General features: G+C 42.1%; 1 protein-coding gene across 1 annotated transcript; it reads right to left on the bottom strand.

Annotated features, from left to right (window-relative positions):
- Positions 1 to 993: 993 nt before the first annotated feature.
- Positions 994 to 1767, bottom strand: LOC137340538 (putative nuclease HARBI1). Its single transcript, XM_068003058.1, has one exon. The coding sequence runs from the start codon at positions 1765 to 1767 to the stop codon at positions 994 to 996; it is 774 nt and encodes a 257-aa protein (XP_067859159.1).
- Between the last annotated feature and the right edge of the window lie 16756 nt (positions 1768 to 18523).

Below are 18523 nucleotides of genomic sequence, written 5' to 3'. Positions count from 1 at the left end.
TGCAGAGGTCTCAGATGATGATTTTGAGGGTCTGGTCCAGTGAAGAAGGCTGATGGGCATACATCAGGAAATGTTGGGTGCACTGGGCAGCCTGCCTGCAAGCTTGCCCACAACGGCTCGAAGGATGGATGAGTCCAGCTCCAATTTGTGTCAGGGCTTCACACAGATCAAGGAGACGAGTGGTCAGCTCCTACAACGTGATAATTTCGCCCGCCATGATGGAGCCTCTGCTGACAGCTTCCAGATCACACAGATGTCATGGGAGCTCAGATGGCAGCCATCTTGGCCCTGGGAGCCAGTGTTGAAGGGGCCTTCCAGAGTGTGAGATCACTCTTGCACTCACGCAGATCCTCAGGAGAGTGACCTTGGCTCCATGGGAGAGGCAACTGCTATCCTCTCTCAGGATGACAACATGCCTGCTCCTGCTTCACCCACTCCGCCAGTGGCTGTTGATACCACACAGCCAGCTGGGCCCAGACTGCCCAGGCCCATGTCGAGATGCTGCAGTCTGCAACCAAGCCCTCAAGGCCCAGAGCTGCTTGAGGGCACCCACCACGGCCACCTGAAGTGCCCTCAATGGAAGCTCAGCAGTCTCCCAAGCTGTAGCCACCGGGGAAACACTTTGTAGGAGCACTGGCTTATGAGCACACATGACAGGCACTAAGGAGTTTTTTGATAAATTTGTTTTTTGTTCTGGATTTGGTTTTAGTGTTTATATTTGTAACAAAGTGATGACATGACCCATAAGGCTGGACTGAAGGAAGGCAATTGGATGGTGGTAGTAAGGATGATGGTGGTAAGTATTGCGGAACTGTTGGTGTATTGGCGATAGGAGGGATTGTTCACGTGAAGTTCTCTTGGATGAGTTGCTCTCTAAGAGGTCTGGGAGTTTGGGGCAGCTGGCGGTCATTGTTGCACTCGCTCTTCCTCCTCCCACTCCTCTTTCTCCTACTGCACTTCTTATGCCCACGTGGTGGTAGGGCTGGTCCCTCATTATCGTAAAGTTGTGTAGCATGCAGCACATGACCACAACTCTGGAAACATAGTCAGGGCTGGACTGCAAAGCTCCCAAGAACAGTGCAGGCAGCTGAAGCATTGTTTGAGCAAGCCGACCATCTGCTTGATGATATTTCTGGTAGCAGCATGGCTCTCATTGTAGGCCACCTCAGCAGCTGTGCCCGGGTTCCTGACAGGAGTCATGAGCCATATCTGAAGAGTATACCCCTTGTTGCCCGGTTGCCATCCTGTGACCTGACAGCCTGGTTGGAATAAAGGTGGTACCGAGGACTGGCGCACGATGAATGAAGCATGACTGTGGCCAGGAAACCGGGCACAGAACTGCATGATATGCTGCCTGAGGTCACAAATAAGTTGGACATTGAAGGCATGGAATCCTTTTCTATTCAGAAACATGCCAGACTGGTGATAGGTAACAAGCAAGGCAAAGCATGTGCGGTCTATGCCACCTTGCACCTTGGGGAAGCCTGCAATGTGGGCGGAGCCTAGTGCTCTCTCATCTTGCTTCACTCTATCCATTGGGAAGGAGATGAAGGTTCTCCTCCTGGTGTAGAGAGTCTCGGTGACCTCCCTGATGCAATGGTGCACCACAAACTGGATGATGTCGCTGATGTCACCTGCTGCAGCCTGGAAGGAATCTGTTGCATAAACGTTAAGGGCCATGCTGATCTTGACAGCCACAGGCAGTGCTGTCCATGCTCTGGTTCGAGGCTCGAGTTGTGGCTGCAGCAGGTGATCTAGATAGGTCATAGCCTCCTTTGTGAAGTGAAGGTTCCTGACAGATTGTTGCTCAGTCAGGTTGAGGTAGAAGTGCTCTCTGAAGACCCGTTGTGGTCTCCTGCGCAGTGCACTCTTCCTCCCTCCTCTCCCAGCTGGTCCTGACTCTCTCCTGCCTTCTTCGCTGCTCCCCCTCTCCCTCTAGCCCGAAAGAAAGGCCTACCAGGCCACCCACGACTGCAATAAAACTGCTCTGAAGGCAAACAAAAATAGTCCAGCTTCAGCAAAAACTTGTTAGCAGAAGTCAGAATTAAGTTGTTGAATGCCAAAAATCACCAAGCAGTTAAGCAGCAGCCTAAAAGGACAAACCAGCAACTATCTGTATGTAATGGATGAGCCCTTTAACTAGTCCTGCTGCAGGGTCCTTGCTGGCTGTTAGTGCCATGATTTGTTGATCGAGTTTATCACAGGACGAGTCAGGCGCTGGGGCAGACCAAGATCACAAATGGTTTCCTACAAGTGTAAGACCCTTATTTAAATATTATAATTAGCTTTTTATATGCTTCTGGCTCATGCACTGGTCTACGGAGGAGCCCGATCCAATATGGCGTGTGGGGCATTTCCAGCATACAATGTGTACGTACATGCCACCCACCATATTGGAGCTTTAGGCACCCATTTTATGCCTGTAAAATAGGAAGACCCAGTTTGAATTCCTAGGCCTTTGAATTCAATAATTATTATATTTAAGTTTAACTATTATATTTGAATTTAATAACTATTATATTTAATGGACTCTTCAAAAATTACTTTTAAGTAAATACTTAAATTTTAAGGAAATTATTGCACGTGAAAAGGGAATCAGTTTTAACTTGAATGGCCAATTTGAAATAGTCTTTGTAGACTTTCTCAAAGCTTTATTGCAGCTTAAAAGTGCTGGTAATATGAATGTATTAAAGAGAAGCATCTGCAAAATATTGTCTAGCAGATTCTAATTGTGTACAGTATGGTCTGCTGGTGTCCTTCCACAGGCTGCCAGGTGTTATCAGTGGGAGAACCTGAGCTCTTCAGAGATGACTGACGTCCTGTAGAGATGTGCATCTGCAATTAGCAGTACTGATTGGCTTCATCTGTCTCCAGAGCCCAGAGGAGGTGGTTGTCAGCTCCACTGTAGCCGGTTTCATAAAGCTGGAACCTGCTGGATAAAGGTTAAGGTTCGTATAACCACATTTATACACCTTGGGGGGCAGACTTTGTAGCCAAACTCCCAGGTTGCCTTTGTGTTGAAGGCACAAAGAGAATAAGATAAGCTGTGGGCGGCAGGGAAAATTTACACAATCATTTGAAGCGCTCTGTGCCCAAAGGAAATCCATTTGACTTCCAATAAAGACATGAGCACTATTCAATAAATAATGGCCCAGAATTTGCTGGAAAAATAACAGCAAGTTAAAGGCATACGCCACTTTTAGTGCATAAAAATCCCAGCAATCTGTGGCAAGGAAGAGATATGCCATGAGTTGAGAATCACCACAAATTGCTGGACGATTTGTGCAGCTCTGCCGTTAGCCTTGCAAAAACAGGAGCTCGTCCTCAACCTCCCCATGAGTGTCAAGAAATTGCTGGATTTGCTCTGTAAATACGAATTAAACTCGCCGCAGAAAGTTAGGGCTACTATTTCATGGAGTAAGGACCCAATTAATAGGGTGATTTATAGTCCTGACATGCCACTCAACCTTGGAGGTCCAGAAAGAGAACAATTGAAACTGTGGAGTCTCACTCCTGCAGGTAGTAAATTGTTCCTCGAGGTTTTTCAATTTTTAAAATTTAACATTTTAAATTTTTTTTCTAACTTTTCCTTTCTGTCCCTTTTATCTCTCTCTCTCTTAATCTAATCTTTCTTCCCCTCTCTTTATTTATCTTTCTGTATCTGACTTGACTCTAATTCATCCTATTTCATTCTCCGCCATTTGCTCTGTTTCTTTCTCTATTCTTAAATTTAATTGGGTAAGTCTATTGGTCCCGTCATTCACCAAGGTCCCAGATGTCCCGTTGACCTCGGCCTGTTATGAATTCGTATTTCCAGCAATTTGTGGCGCAAAAATAATTGGAGCTGAAGGATGAGGAAAAAAATCCAACTCACACCATTCACTGCGCGATGCCCCACTCCAGCAGATTCTGGGCCAATATGAACAAACAATTCTTCTAGGTTGGGGAGAAACAAATAAAACATGATAAAATCTACCATGCTAAATTTTGTTTTAGAATTTTCTTTCCTTGGTTCACAGTTCTACTCTATAGTAATATTGATTTTTTTTTAATAAACACGTGCTTCCAATGCCAGTAAAAATAACCAGTTTTAAAAAATCTATTTCTCTTTCCCGTAGTAATGCATGTGTTAGAATTATATTCTCTTTCATTGTGCGGGATCTATATAAGAGATCTGTTCTCTGAAAATCGGCAGCTAAACATTAATATTTCTTGTAATCTTCACAATTCACAATTTTACTACATGATAAATATTGAAAAAAATTGCGAGATCTAAAATATCCAACACTCAGCCCAAGGATTTTTTTCTATGAACTCTGTTCTGTTCAGAATTAAAATGTTGTTAATTTTAATTTGCTTTCTAGAATAGAATCATTAGAAAGGTTACAGCGTGGAAGGAGGCCATTTGGCCCATCGAGTCCACGCCGATCTATGCAACAGCTTGTCCCATTCCCCCGCCCTATCCCTGTCGCCCTGCAAATTTTTTACTTTCGAGTACTTATCCAATTCCCTTTTGAAGGCCATGACTGAATCTGCCTCCACCACCCCCTCAGGCAGTGCATTCCAGATCCTAACCACTCGCTGTGTGAAAAAGTTTTTCCTCATGTCACCTTCAATTCTTTTGCCAATTACCTTAAATCTATGCCCTCTGGTTCTTGACCCTTCCACCAATGGGAACAGTTTCTCTCTATCTACTCTGTCTAGACCCTTCATGATTTTGAATACCTTCTGATGCCTGGAGGTGCCTGTTTCAGGTTCAGACAAGTGTTATGGCTCAAAACTCGTAAGCTTCAGTGTACAAAGTTAATGACAAAGCTTGAATCTGATTTGAAATTTAGAGATCTGAAAATTGAGTCTGGAATTCCGATTTGGATTCACCCAACTGGGGTATTTGTATTCGCCATTTCAAATCATTTTAGTGGTTTAGAGGGTTAAATTATGAGGACAGGTTGCATAATCTTGGCTTGTAGTCCCTTGAGTTTAGAAGATTGAGGGGTGATCTGATCGAGATGTTTAAAATGTTAAAGGGATTTGATAGGGTAGATACAGAGAAACTATTTCCTGGCGGGGGGAATATGAACAATGGGACATCTTAATCTTAAAATTAGAGCTAGGCCATTTAGGAGGGAAATCAGGAAGCACTTTTCCACAAAAAAGGGTAGTAGAAATACGGAATTCTCTTCCCCTAAAGGCTGTGAATGCTGGGACAATTGGAGCCTTCAAAACTGATATTTGTTGGGTAAGGGTATCAAGGATATGGAGCTAAGGCAGGGAAATGAAGCTGATACAGATCAGCCATGATCTAATTGAATGACGGGGGGCTTGAGGGGCTGAATGGTATGAGATTTGAGCGCTTTTTTGCACTATGGAATTGAACATTAACTTAGAAACAATGGACAATCTTGAAAGATACGGCATCAGCCAAAAAGACAGAACGAACTGCTGTTACCATGATCTCCGTGTGTAGCTGGAATTTTGATTATTTTAAAACCGCAGCTTGTATGGAAAAGCTTCTAGAAGTTTTAAACAAGTCAACATACCACAGAACCGATACCATTGAGAAACTGTGAGACAGTTAGAATCATGGACACATAAAATCAGGTGAGCACAGATAAGGAGGGGCCTTTACGTTCCAAAGTGCTTGAAAAGCCAGATGAACACAGATAAGGGGAGCCATCACATTCAAAGTGCTGAGCTAATTGTACCTCCATCAAAGAGGCCTAATCACAGGAGGTGATTGGACAGAGTGACACTTCCCTCACTTTACTTATGTCCCAAAGTGCAAAAACAACATAAAAAGAAAACATTGCAATGGAACTGACACTGCAGTTGGCGGACAGAGCAATAGGAGCTCACCTCAAGAAGGAGGACAACATCAGAAGAAGACACAACAGCCTTGAGTACAACGGACTGATCACCCAGAAAACTCAATGACCACTCTCTACTTCAGAAAGGTTGTATGGACTTGTGCCAATAAAGTTGTTTAGCCTTAAAGCAATTGTTCATGTAGTACTTTTCCAAAAGTTACCGTCCAGATTTCTCCAACCCTAAGGTAAGGACTGCTGTTTGGATTGTGTGGCCTACTCTTGCTGCTATGTTCTTATGTTTCTATGTCCTAAGTCATCTTTCACCTTTGAAGAAAACTGTCCAATGGTCCGTTTTTTTAAGTTTGTGGTTGGCAAGAAATGTCGATGAAGTGGATCAGCACGAGGCCTTGCATCAATATTATGGCAGAGAGGAAAAGTCAAGAATTGTAGCATGTATAAATGACATTTGTATAATGCTTAGGAAAGAATGTAAAACAGTACAGGAGGTACTCATATAGCTGGAACAATGTTCAAACTGAGATTGTGTACAAGTAAATAAGCATCATGAATCAAAGATTTGCCTAGTTGCACAGAGTTAAGATTAAAACAATAGAATAGCAGATTCATCCTTCTATCTTGTCCAATTCATTATGGTATAGTTTGCTGAGCCATCTTGCTAAATGATCTCCAGATATTCTCAGATTTATCCAATGATCCTTTGGAATGCCACTATGCACACCTTTTACTATGCTTCACTCCTGCCTAATCCTTCGATCTCCAGTGAACCAAAATACTGTACTACGTGAAGCAGCTAATTATATTGGTTTCTGGTGGGGAGAGAAGCTGATTTGTAACACTATACCAACCCTTTATTCATGTTTACAATGAGATGAAGTTTCTATCAGTAGACCTTTGTCCCTTGTGATCAAATCTATACCCATATGTATCTGATGAATGAGAATAGTGTGCCACATGATTAATAATGACCCCTTTACTGCAATATTTTGCACCAGATGTTGTTCCCCATCTTCACTGCATTCAGGCTAAAACTATTATTTGAGTTTATTTACAAGATTTTATAATTATGCAGAAGCTAACTAAGTACAGTATGTAATGAGCAAAACAATGCTTGACTTATACTATATCTTAAATTGTCTCAAAAATAATAATGGCCAAAGTGTCTTTTTCAGAATATTTTAACTAGGACCCCAATCAATCTTCAATCAATGTGGGCATTCCTTGGTTTCAATATTATAAACTAGAAACACACAGTTGAAACAAGTAAAGCAAAAAACATTTATTTTACTGCAAACCAGCTGTTGAACACTGCTCATGAAAACACTAGGCAACAAATATATTGCTATTGATTTTATCTTTCAGGCAGAGAGCTTGTGAACTTCTGGTATTTGGATGGGTTTTGTTATTTTCTAAAATCTGACTTGTACATAAAATGGCTTGGTCCTCAGAACAATCCTTAGTGATCATTATGTGTCTTGTTTCAAAGAATGGAGAGAATTTCTGATGCAATTAACATGAAATGATTTCCTTTTCCCCCAGGGAGACCAACAGGACTGGATATCTCTCATTGGAATGTATATATCTGTAGGCTGTATCTGTTTAACAAAATACAGTCAACAATCAATGAACTTTAAAGTCTATCTAAAATTTTGTATAAAGATATAATAAATGTTACAATTTGAAAAAGACAGGACTCTGATTCTGTAACAAAGAGTACTTAACATGGTTGGAATTTATTGTCCCATTTTCCAATAATCCTTAGAAATTTGATATGACCATGAAGTTTGAAACAGAATACCATTTCAAGTTTCACTTCCAGTGTTCAATTTTCTGGGAAACATTCCACATAGTTTTGGTGGAATCCATAATTGTATGACAAATTATCAAATCATGGGGGTCAATTGTAACCCCCCCACAAAGGGCAGGAGAGGATCGGAGGTGAGGGGGGGTGTGTGGGTTAAAAATGAAAAACCACAAACTGTGTCCCCAACCTGCCTTGTACGCGCCTGCCACCATTTTTTACGGTGGCGGGCTGTATGGCGTATCTGTGTCCTGCTCTCTAGAGGCGGGACACTTCATTATCATATTTAAATCAGGCTCCCATAGTGCAGGGCTCGGGAAATCCAGCAACGAAATAGAGATAGGAGCAGCTGGCTCCAGAAGGTGAATGCTTTTTAATGCACTGCTTGTGAGCCAGGAAGATCAGGAGTGCTCCCCCCCCCCGGTCCCTCAAGCAAATTGTGTCCCAATCACGGCCTCTCCTCACTGCTGTAATCAGCCGACCCCCACCCCTCCATCTTCGATCTCGAGGCACCTGCCCCATGATCAGCCGACCACCCCCCTACCAAGTCCCGATCTTTCCTGATTACCGGGAACTGTCCCCAGCGGTCACTAGCTGCGGCCTTCTGCCACTGGCTTTCTCACCCGGCCAGCATGTCAATCTGGTCAGCTGCCGGGCGGGAAACAGAATAAAAAAAACAATAATGAGGTCCAGCCGTTAAATTCGTCAAGACCTCCGCGTTCCCGGGATTTCCGGGTTTCGCCCCCGCAACTGCGATCCCCCGCTCCCTCCGCGCCGCCCCGTAAATATCGGGACCATGGTGTTTGTCTTCCACTTCCTACCTTCTACATCCCTCCAATCCAAACTAACTATTCTGGCATAATAATAATGAATGTGTCTATAACTCAAAGATGATTTAAATTTCTTTGTTACCCTAATTCTCTCCAAAATACTTCAAAGCAGTGGAGGGTTTGATAGGAGCAAAGTTGTGGATGCTGAGTTGTAATATGTAAGATCACAGAATGGGATTATATTTGCCTTATTTTTGAGTGGGTGGTACTTTTTACAGTAATTTTTACCCTGTTAAGGGTAATAGTAAGAAAGCAAAATTAAATAGGCATTGCAGGCATTTTTCCAAAGCAGAATGTGGGAAAAAAAAGTTTCAATAAATGATTATGAAGTTAAATATGTAAATATAATAAAACACTATTTTCACCAAAGGTAATTTAAAGGCTCTGTCATACCATGCCAATGGTAGTGGGCAATGTTATTTTAATAGCTGTAGTCGTGTTGAAAGTGTTTTACTTGAATATTAATAGCCACAATGCAGAACTAGTGATGATAAACAGATGGTCAATAAATATTATTGTGAAATCCACAGTAAATGCTTTTTGACTTCCAGGTGCAAAGGATGACTTTCTGATGTCACAGTTTTAGTCCCATGATATACAACCTGTGTCCATCAGATATAATACAGACTTAATGCAAAAGGCCATAATTCAAACAGTGTCCCAAGTCCAGGTCATTAATATATATCAATAAGAGCAGTGGTCCTAATACTGACCCTGGGGAACACCACTGTATACTTCCCTCCAGTCTGAAAAACAACCGTTCACCACTACTCTCTGCTTTCTGTCCCTTAGCCGATTTTGTATCCATGCTGCCACTGTCCCTTTAATTCCATGGGCTTTAATTTTGCTAACAAATCTATTATGTGGTACTTTATCAAATGCCTTTTGAAAGTCCATATACACATCAACCGTTCTACCCTCTTCAACCCTCTCCGTTACTTCATCAAAGAAATCAATCAAGTTAGTCAAACACGATTTTTCTTTAACAAATCAGTGCTGACTGTCATTTATTAGCCCATAATTTTCCAAGTGCCAATTAATTTTGTCCCGGATTATTGTCTCTAAAAGTTTCCCCACCACTGACTTTAGGCTGACTGACCGGGTTTACCCCTCTACCCTTTTTTGAACAAGGGTGTAACATTTGCAATGTTCCAGTTCTCCGGCATCATCCCCATATTTAAGGAGGATTGGAAGATTGTGGTCAGAGACACTGCAATTTCCACCCTTACTTCCCTCAGTAACCTAGGATGCATCCCAACTGGACCGGGTGACTTTTAAATATCTCCTCTTTGTCTATTTTTATCCTATCCAATATCGCTTCTACCTCCTCCTTTACTGATACATTGGCAGCATCGTCTTCTCTAGTGAAGACGGATGTGAAGTATTCATTTAGTACCTCAGCCTTACCCTCTGCCTCCACAAGAAGATCTCCTTTTTTGTCCCTAATCGGTCCCACCCTTCCATTGACTACCCTTTTACTATTTATATGTTTATAAAAGACTTTTGAGTTCCCTTTTATGTTGGCCGCTAATCTAGTCTCATACTCTCTCTTTGCCCCTCATTCCCTTTATTAGATCTTCTCTGTACTTTCTGTATTCAGCCTGGATCTCTACTGTATTATGAACCTTACATTTGTCATAAGCCTCCTTTTTCTGTCTCATTTTAATCTCTATATCTTTAGTCATCCAGGGAGCTCTAGCTTTGGATGCCTTTCATTTCCCCCTTGTAAGGATGTGTCTACTCTGTACCCGAACCAACTCCTTCTTGAAGGCCTCCCATTGTTCAATTACTGTTTTGCCTTCCAATTTTTGATTCCAATCCACCGGGGCAAGATCCCTTTTTAACTCACTGAAATTAGCCCTTCTCCAGTTAAATATTTTCACATTTGATTGCTCCTTGTCCTTTTCCATAACTATTCTCAACCCAATGATAATATGAACACAGTTCCCCAAATGCTCCCCCACTGAAACATGCTTCACCTGCCCCACTTTATTCCCCAGAATTAGATCCAGCACTGCTTTCTTTGTCATTGGGCTGGAAACACACTGTTCCAGAAAGTTCTCTTGTGTACATTTCAGGAATTCCTCCCCCTCTTTGCCCTTTACACTGTTACTGTCCCAGTCTATATTAGGATAATTGAAGTCCCACATTATCTCTACTCTATAGTTCTTGCATCTTTCTGTAATTTGCCTGCAAATTTGCTCCTCTATCTCCTTCCCACTATTTGGCCTGGAGTATACACCCAGTAGTGTAATAGTTCCTCTATTGTTTCTTAATTCTAACCAAATAGATTCTGTCTTTGATCCTTCAAATACATCATCCTTTTCCAGTGCTATAATAGTTTCTTTGATCAATACTGCCACTCCCCTCCTTTCTCTCCTTCCCTATCTTTCCTGAATATCTTGTAGCAGGAATATTAAGTACTCAATCCTCCCCTTCATTGAGCTAGGTCTCTGCTATTGCCAGCATCTCATAATCTCTGCAGCTCACCAACCTTATTTACCATGCTATGTGCATTAATGTACATGCACTCTAAACTCATCTTAGACTGCCTCGCATTTGCCCCCTGTCTGATCCCTCCTATTTCTGAACCATTCTTTACTCTAGTGCTAATTGTCCCTCCCAGTCCTGTGTGCACTTTGTTTCTCCTCTCTAATGTTTCATCCTGGTGCCCATCCCCACGCCAAATTAGTTTAAACTCTCCCCCACATCACATGTTAACCTCCCCGCGAGCACATTGGTCCCAGCTCTGTTGAGGTGCAACCCGTTCATTTTGAACAGATCCTAACAGATTGATGGGCCGAATGATCTCCTTCTGTGCTATAATATTGGACGATTACCTAAGAATGTAAAATGAAACAGGACATTCAGTCCATCCGGCTACCTAATCATGTTTGGGTCCTTCTTCAGGATGCACGTCCATTAAAATTGCTTTTTTTTTGATGATTTGTGCAGTGAAATTGCTGAATTTTAAACTTGAAACATACGCATTGGAATAAGTCGAGTCTTTATCCAAGGGCTCTGTGTGTAGCTACGAAGGAATTCCTTTTGATTTCTTTACAAACGGCAATGAATGTTTGTTTTTTGCTGATACAGTAAGCTGCTTTTTTCGTAATTGAAAATCATTGTACCTTTGCAAAAATATATGTGGCCATGGCTTAAAGATCAGTCTCATGCACAAGGTTTACATGTTTTTTAAAATTTAAAACATGAAAGAAGACCACATTCAATAATTTCATTCGGTAGAGTTAAGGAGCAGTATACTTCAATTGCAGTTGGTAGCAAAATCATTAGTATAGCAATTCTACCATGAACAACCTGCCAATTTAAAAACATATTTCAAAAAAGTACTCCCTAGAGAGATGAGGGGGCACATTCTGCAGTAGATCTTATAGAGACTTCCATTATTTGTAGCTATAACAGACTCGTTTGAAATTGCCTAAGGATCTATGTAATTGTATACAGATGCCCCAAACTTTGGAGATAGTTATTGACATTGCAGTTTTATTATACCCAGCAGTACATCGTAGAGGAAATTGGAATTCAACAGCTGATAAAATGATTTCAAATATATTACTCTGTGCACCTGGGAATGTATCCAACATATGAGTTGAAGTAATTGGACCATTGTACAATGGAAAAGACATGTTTATTTAGCATTGGTTAAGAAGATTAGTTTGCAATAGAAATAAATAATAAAATACGCTGCGCTTGGTGTATTAGGATTTTGTAGCTTTCAATCGTATACATTGATGGGCCTCAGAATTGAGTCATTTTGCATCCTTGGTACCTTAAATAAATAAGTTATTACCTGCAAAATTTAAACTTGAGTGTTAACTAAATTCTAGATATAGCAATGAGGGGTTCCACTGATGTCGTGGCGTCACCTGATGCTGGATTTGGTTCTGGGGAATGAGGTGGGCCAAGTGGAGCAAGTGTCAGTGGGGGAACATTTAGGGAACGGTGATCATAGTATCATAAGGTTTAGAATAGCTATGGAAAAGGACACGGACCACTCAAAAGTAAAAATACTCAATTGGAGGAGAGCCAATTTTAGTGGGATGAGATCAGATTGGGCCCTGGTAAATTGGAATCAAAGATTGGCAGGCAAAACTGTAATTGAAAAATCGTCGGCCTGTAAGCAGGAGATGGTTCAGGTACAGTCTAGGTACATTCCCACGAGGGAGAAAGGTAGGGCAACTAAAGCCAGAGCTTCCTGGATGACAAAAGAGGTAGAGAGTAAGATGAAACAGAAAAAAGGGGCTTATGACGGATGTCAGGTTGATAACACAAGTGAGAACCAGGCTGAATATAGAAAGTTCAGAGGGGAAGTGAAAAAGGAAATAAGAGGGGCAAAGAGAGAGAGACTGGCGACCAATATGAAAGGGAATCCAAAAGTCTTCTATAGGCATATAAATAGTAAACGGGTAGTAAGAGGAGGGGTGGGGCCGATTAGGGACCAAAAAGGAGATCTACTCATGGAGGCAGAGGGCGTGGCTGAGGTACTAAATGAGTAGTTTGCATCTGTCTTTATCAAAGAAGAAGATGCTGCCAGAGTCTCAGTAAAGGAAGATGTAGTTGAGATACTGGATGGGCTAAAATTTGATAAAGAGGAGGTACTAGAAAGGCAAGCAGTACTTAAAGTATATACGTCACCCAGGTGGGATGCAGCCTAGGTTGCTAAGGGAAGTAAGGGTGGAAATTGCGGAGCTACTGGCCATAATCTTCCAAACATCCTTAGATATGGGGGTGGTGCCAACGGACTGGAGAATTGCAAATGTTACACCCTTGTTCAAAAAAGGGTGTAAGGATAAACCCAGCAACTAGAGGCCAGTCAGTTTAACCTCAGTGATGGAGAAACTTTTAGAAACGATAATCTGGGACAGAATAGCAGTTTCTTGGACAATTGTGGATTGATTATTGAAAGCCAGGAAGGATTTGTTAAAGGTAAATCTTGTTTAACTAACTTGGTAGAGTTTCTTGATGAGGTAACAGAGAGGGTAGATGAGGGCAATGTAGTTGATATGGTATATATGGACTTCCAAAAGGTGTTTGATAAAGTGCCGCATAATAGGCTTGTCATCAAGATTGAAGCCCTTGGAAGAAAAGGGGGCAGTCGCAGAATGGATACAGAATTGGCTAAGTAACAGGAAACGGAGAGTAGTGGTGAACGGCTGTTTTTTGGACTGAAGGGAGGTATACAGTGGTGTTCCCCAGGGGTTGGTACGAGGACCACTGCTTTTCTTGATATACATTAATGACTTGGACTTGGGCGTAAAGGGCACAATTTCCAAATTTGCAAACGACAAAAAACTTGGAAGTGTAGTGAACAGTGAGAAGGATAGTGATAGATTTCAAGAGGATATAGACAGGCTGGTGGAATGGGCGGACACATGGCAGATGAAATTTAATGCAGAAAAATGCGAAGTGATACATTTCGATAGGAAGAATGAGGAGAGGCAATATAAAGTAAAGGGCACAATTCTGAAAGGGGTACAGGAACAGAGGGATTTGGCGGTATATGTACACAAATCGTTGAAGGTGGTAGGGCAGGTTGAGAAAGTGGTTAAAAAAGCATACGGGATCCTGGGCTTTATAAATAGAAGCATAAATACAAAAGCAAGGAAGTCATGATGTACCTTTATAAAACACGGTTTGGCCACAACTGGAGTATTGTGTCCAGTTCTGGGCACCTCACTTTAGGAAAGATGTGAAGCGATTTACTAGAATGATTCCAGGGATGAGGGGCTTCAGTTATGTGGATTGACTGGAGAAGCTGGGGTTGTTCTCCTTGGAACAGAGAAGGTTGAGAGGAGATTTGATGGAGGTATTCAAAATCATGAAGGGTCTGGACAGAGTAGATAGAGAGAAACTGTTCCCATTGGCGTAAGAGTCAAGAACCAGAGGACATAGATTTAAGGTGATTGGCAAAAGAACCAAAGGTGACACGAGGAAAAACTTTTTATACAGCAAGTGGTCATGATCTGGAATGCACTGCCCGAGGCGGTGGTGGAGGCAGATTCAATCATGGCTTTCAAAAATGAACTGGATAAGTACAGAAAAAATTAGCAGGGCTATAGAGATAGGGCTACGGAGTGGGACTAGCTGGATTGCTCGTGCATAGAGCTAGCACGGACTCGATGGGCCGATTGGCCTCCTTCCATGCTATACCCTTTCTATGATTCTACGATTCTAACAGGAGATCAAATAACATAGCAATGCATCGAATGAGAGATCAGATATGTACATCACATTAGAAATCAAATACATGCTGTGTATATAAGATAATTATATTACTCAGATTTATTTGGCTTGGAAAGTTTAACCCAACATTAATTTGAAATTTGAAAACATAAAGTCATAGTTTAAATTTCTAATGACAGTTATTTAGGCCAGGTTTATTGATAGTAATACTTGTACTCTTGTGACATTCTGTTCATGATCAGACAGCAATACATTTTGACAGGAATTCATTCAAATGAACCAAAGATGTTCGTTTGGACGTTGTCATAAAATATTCAAAAAAGCCAAAAATATATTCTAATATCTCCATGGTGCTCAATGGAAGTGTTTCTGTACGATGCTCAGCCTATCTATTATACAGTGCATCCTTGTGTGCAACTCAATCTCAGTCACTAATGTTTGTTTCAGGATGGAGACAAAAAGAACAGGGGGAAAAGAAATCTATCATCAATTTCCGGAAAAACTCAGCTCCAACCTCATTTCAGATGGAACTGCTCGATAAAAAAGAACAAACACAAAAACCTCTGGGTGTATTGTAGAGGTCATTTTCTTTACCTTGACCTTTACGCCAATGATGTGCTCTTAATTGTTGGAGGTGCCGCCTTTCATATGAAACATTAGACCGAGGCCCCGCCTGTTCTCTCAGGTGGATGTAAAAGATCTAATGGTACTATTTTAAAGAAGAGCATGGGACCTCTCCCCGGTGTCATGGCCAATATTTATCCCTCAACCAGCATCACTAAAAAAGATTACCTGGTCATTATCACATTGCTGATAGTGGGAGCTTGCTGTGCGCAAATTGGCTGCTGCGTTTCCTATATTACACCAGTAACTACACTTCAAAAAATATACTTAATTCTCTGTAAAGCTCTTTGAGTTGTCCTGAGGTCGTAAAAGGAGCTATATAAATGCAAGTCTTTAAAAAAATTCTATATCCTCCAGTCAATGGGGGAGAAATTCAACTTACTTATGACTGGCGTGCTGCCAGTGCTACTCATGCTGTTCATTGGCAGCTCGCCAATTGAGGGGGTGGGAAAATGGGCATCAGTGATGTCATTTAAAGGCATCCTGCATCTTTTAAAGGAGAGGTGCACCTTGGCTGTTGTCATCAATATTGCAGTTCAGCATCGAAATGGCAGGCAGAGGTGGTGCAGGAATGGCCCCTTAATTTTCCGTCACTGTGGTGGAGATCCTCGTGGAAGAGGTCACCAGGAGGAGGGAGTTTTTATTTCCTGCTGATGAGAGAAGAGTTCTGAGACAAGTTTCCCGGCACCAGTGGGCAGAGGTGATGAAGCAGGTCAATGCAAGGAGTATTGCACCCAGGACCTCAGTGTAATGCAGCAAGAAATTCAATGATATGACCAGAGCTGCTAAGGTAAGACTCATATTCATATCTCTCTTGCTCCCTCCTTAGCCCTGTACCACTTGTACCCCCAGCACTCTCAAGCCTTTTCTCACTCACCTCTAATCACAGCAGCACACTTCACTCAACTTCCTTCTGCTGCTTATGGCATACTCTGCATCTGCTACTGTTCTCATAATTAGTCCCCTTACTTCCCCATACATGTGGTATCTTTCTTGCACCAGCAACACTATTCTACGCTGACAGGCACATCGTCACAACCTTTCACCAAGCCACAAACTAACGCACTTCCTTTCTTCTTGCAGACTAGGCAGTGTAGAACACCTAACCAGAGACTTACCTGAGTGTAGCTGAGGACCCCTGTTAAATATTGCTGATACAGCCTACTTGCTGACTGTTGACACCAAGAATTACTGGGTGGGATGAAGAATCCACAAATCCGGTGGTCCCACAGTTCAATTTGGGAAAGGGGTCCTCCAAGAGGCAAAGGACCCTTATTTTAATATTTGAATGAGGCTTCCACTACTTACAGGCAGCAATACCAAGTCAGTCACACCATTATTTTTCAGTCTAAGTGGCTGCAGCACAAATGAAGGTGTAAATCTAGCAAACTGGCAATCGCCATTGAGTGCAATGGAGGGCTGAGCAATGAGAACAAACGTTTATCGGCTTAGGCGAGACTATCGGCAGAGGGGTGCAAATGTTCCAGCAAATTATGGCACAACGCAAATAACGGCATAACTCACTTACTCCGATATTTCTTGGAACTTTTACATATTAATGTCGGACCTGAATTTGCTGGAACGGCGTGTTTGGCGATGAACATTATTAATTGGACATTTTAGCTCCCTGTTCATATCTCACTATTTTTGCGCCACAAATTGCTGGATGTCGATCTGTTTGTGGCATGATGAGGCCAATGACGAATCAGGGGTCTCGTGGATGGAGCGACCAATGGCTTACCCCGCAAACCAACCACATGTCGCTATAAATAGCTGAGAACAGATGCCATTACTCAAATTGAGGTGTGGTACTGGGAGGTAAGTGAACTGCAACTTCTGAAATCAAATTAAATCAATGTTAAAACGTTAATAGCAGTTTAAAAAAACCTTGTCAAAGGCTGCCAAATGTAATCGCTAATGTCTGCACATCCCCTTTTCCACAGAAATGTCACAGGAAGAATAGAGAAAGAGGTCATCAATTGAGGAGAGAACCTGCTCTTTAGGATGAGGTGACCATTGGTGAGACTAGCTGCTGGGGACTGTAACGATGAGGGATCCCCGAAAGGCGAGCCAGGTGGTGTGGAGGGAGGTGGCCAAAGTGTTGAGCTTTGGTTGTCCCACGATTGGGGGACTCATATCATAAAAAATACAATGACCCAACCAGGGCAGGCAAGGTAAACATTCTCTGTGCTTCAATTCAGAACTCACAATTCTATTATAAGTAATAGAAAACCAAAAGTTGTCTGTCTCTGTAATTATCTTCTATAGAATGGCTTAAGATTGCAAAGGAGTTGTCCTTCAGTAGAGGAGGGTTAGGTACTTTCAAGATGTGATCTGTTTGTTTGCTCAAGGCAGAATCCAAAGGCAAGTGATTTATAAAAGTCTTTTGCCCTGGGAGACAGCCCTTTCTGAGTGGCTATTTGATGAATTTGACAGATTTAGTCACTATTTGAATGCCTGTCCTGTGGGAAGAAAAAAAGAGGATTAAAAATGGTTGCCCTTGTCAGTGCTGAGATGCCTCTACCTCACTAACCCACCTAACCTTTTACTTGTTTTCCCTCCACAGAGCAAATTGGCGCATAACACGTGGGTACGTGTGCGAAGTGGAGGAGGAAATGCCTTTTTGAAGGAATCAAGGGGCACAAATTTGGGCATGTCCATTTTTGGGTGTGGGGAGGTGCAGGGTACATTCCCTGCCCCTGAATGGTGAGGCCCGAGTCACCCCTGATATTGGGCCTCAGGCGTAATTTCAATGTAGCTGGCGCTTTCTGCAGCAGCAGAGATGATGGAGGCTTCAATTCTCTCCTGATCAGCTGATCTACGCTTGCATCAGGTAACCACGGGTGCCTGTGGCTGCAATGTTAAGAGACCCCTTCCCGAACAAACGCAATTGGAGGCTACTCGCCTTTGAGAGCTGGGAGGGGGTGGTGGCTAGTTTTGTGGGAGGATATTCATTCGGACGAAGGCTTTGATGGACCAATGTAAAAGATCGGGGAGATCTTGAGATTTTGGGCATATCGTAGTTACTCGTGTAACTCAGTTACGCCCAAAATTCTGGGATCTTTTAAGTCATGCAATTTCTCTCTCTGGGCACAAATGTGGAGGAAACTCCAGGCTGTTATGTTTACTGTTATAAAAAGTTGTTTGGAAATTCTAGCTGTTTTAAAACTGTTTAATACTATTGAATAAATTTACATTTAAACTGTTGTTACAGGAAAGTTTTTCACTGTTTATAAAAC

This window comes from Heptranchias perlo, chromosome 22 (genome assembly GCF_035084215.1).
Source record: "Heptranchias perlo isolate sHepPer1 chromosome 22, sHepPer1.hap1, whole genome shotgun sequence".
In the NCBI taxonomy this organism is placed as follows: domain Eukaryota; kingdom Metazoa; phylum Chordata; class Chondrichthyes; order Hexanchiformes; family Hexanchidae; genus Heptranchias; species Heptranchias perlo.
This window is presented reverse-complemented; position numbering and strand designations above follow the sequence as displayed.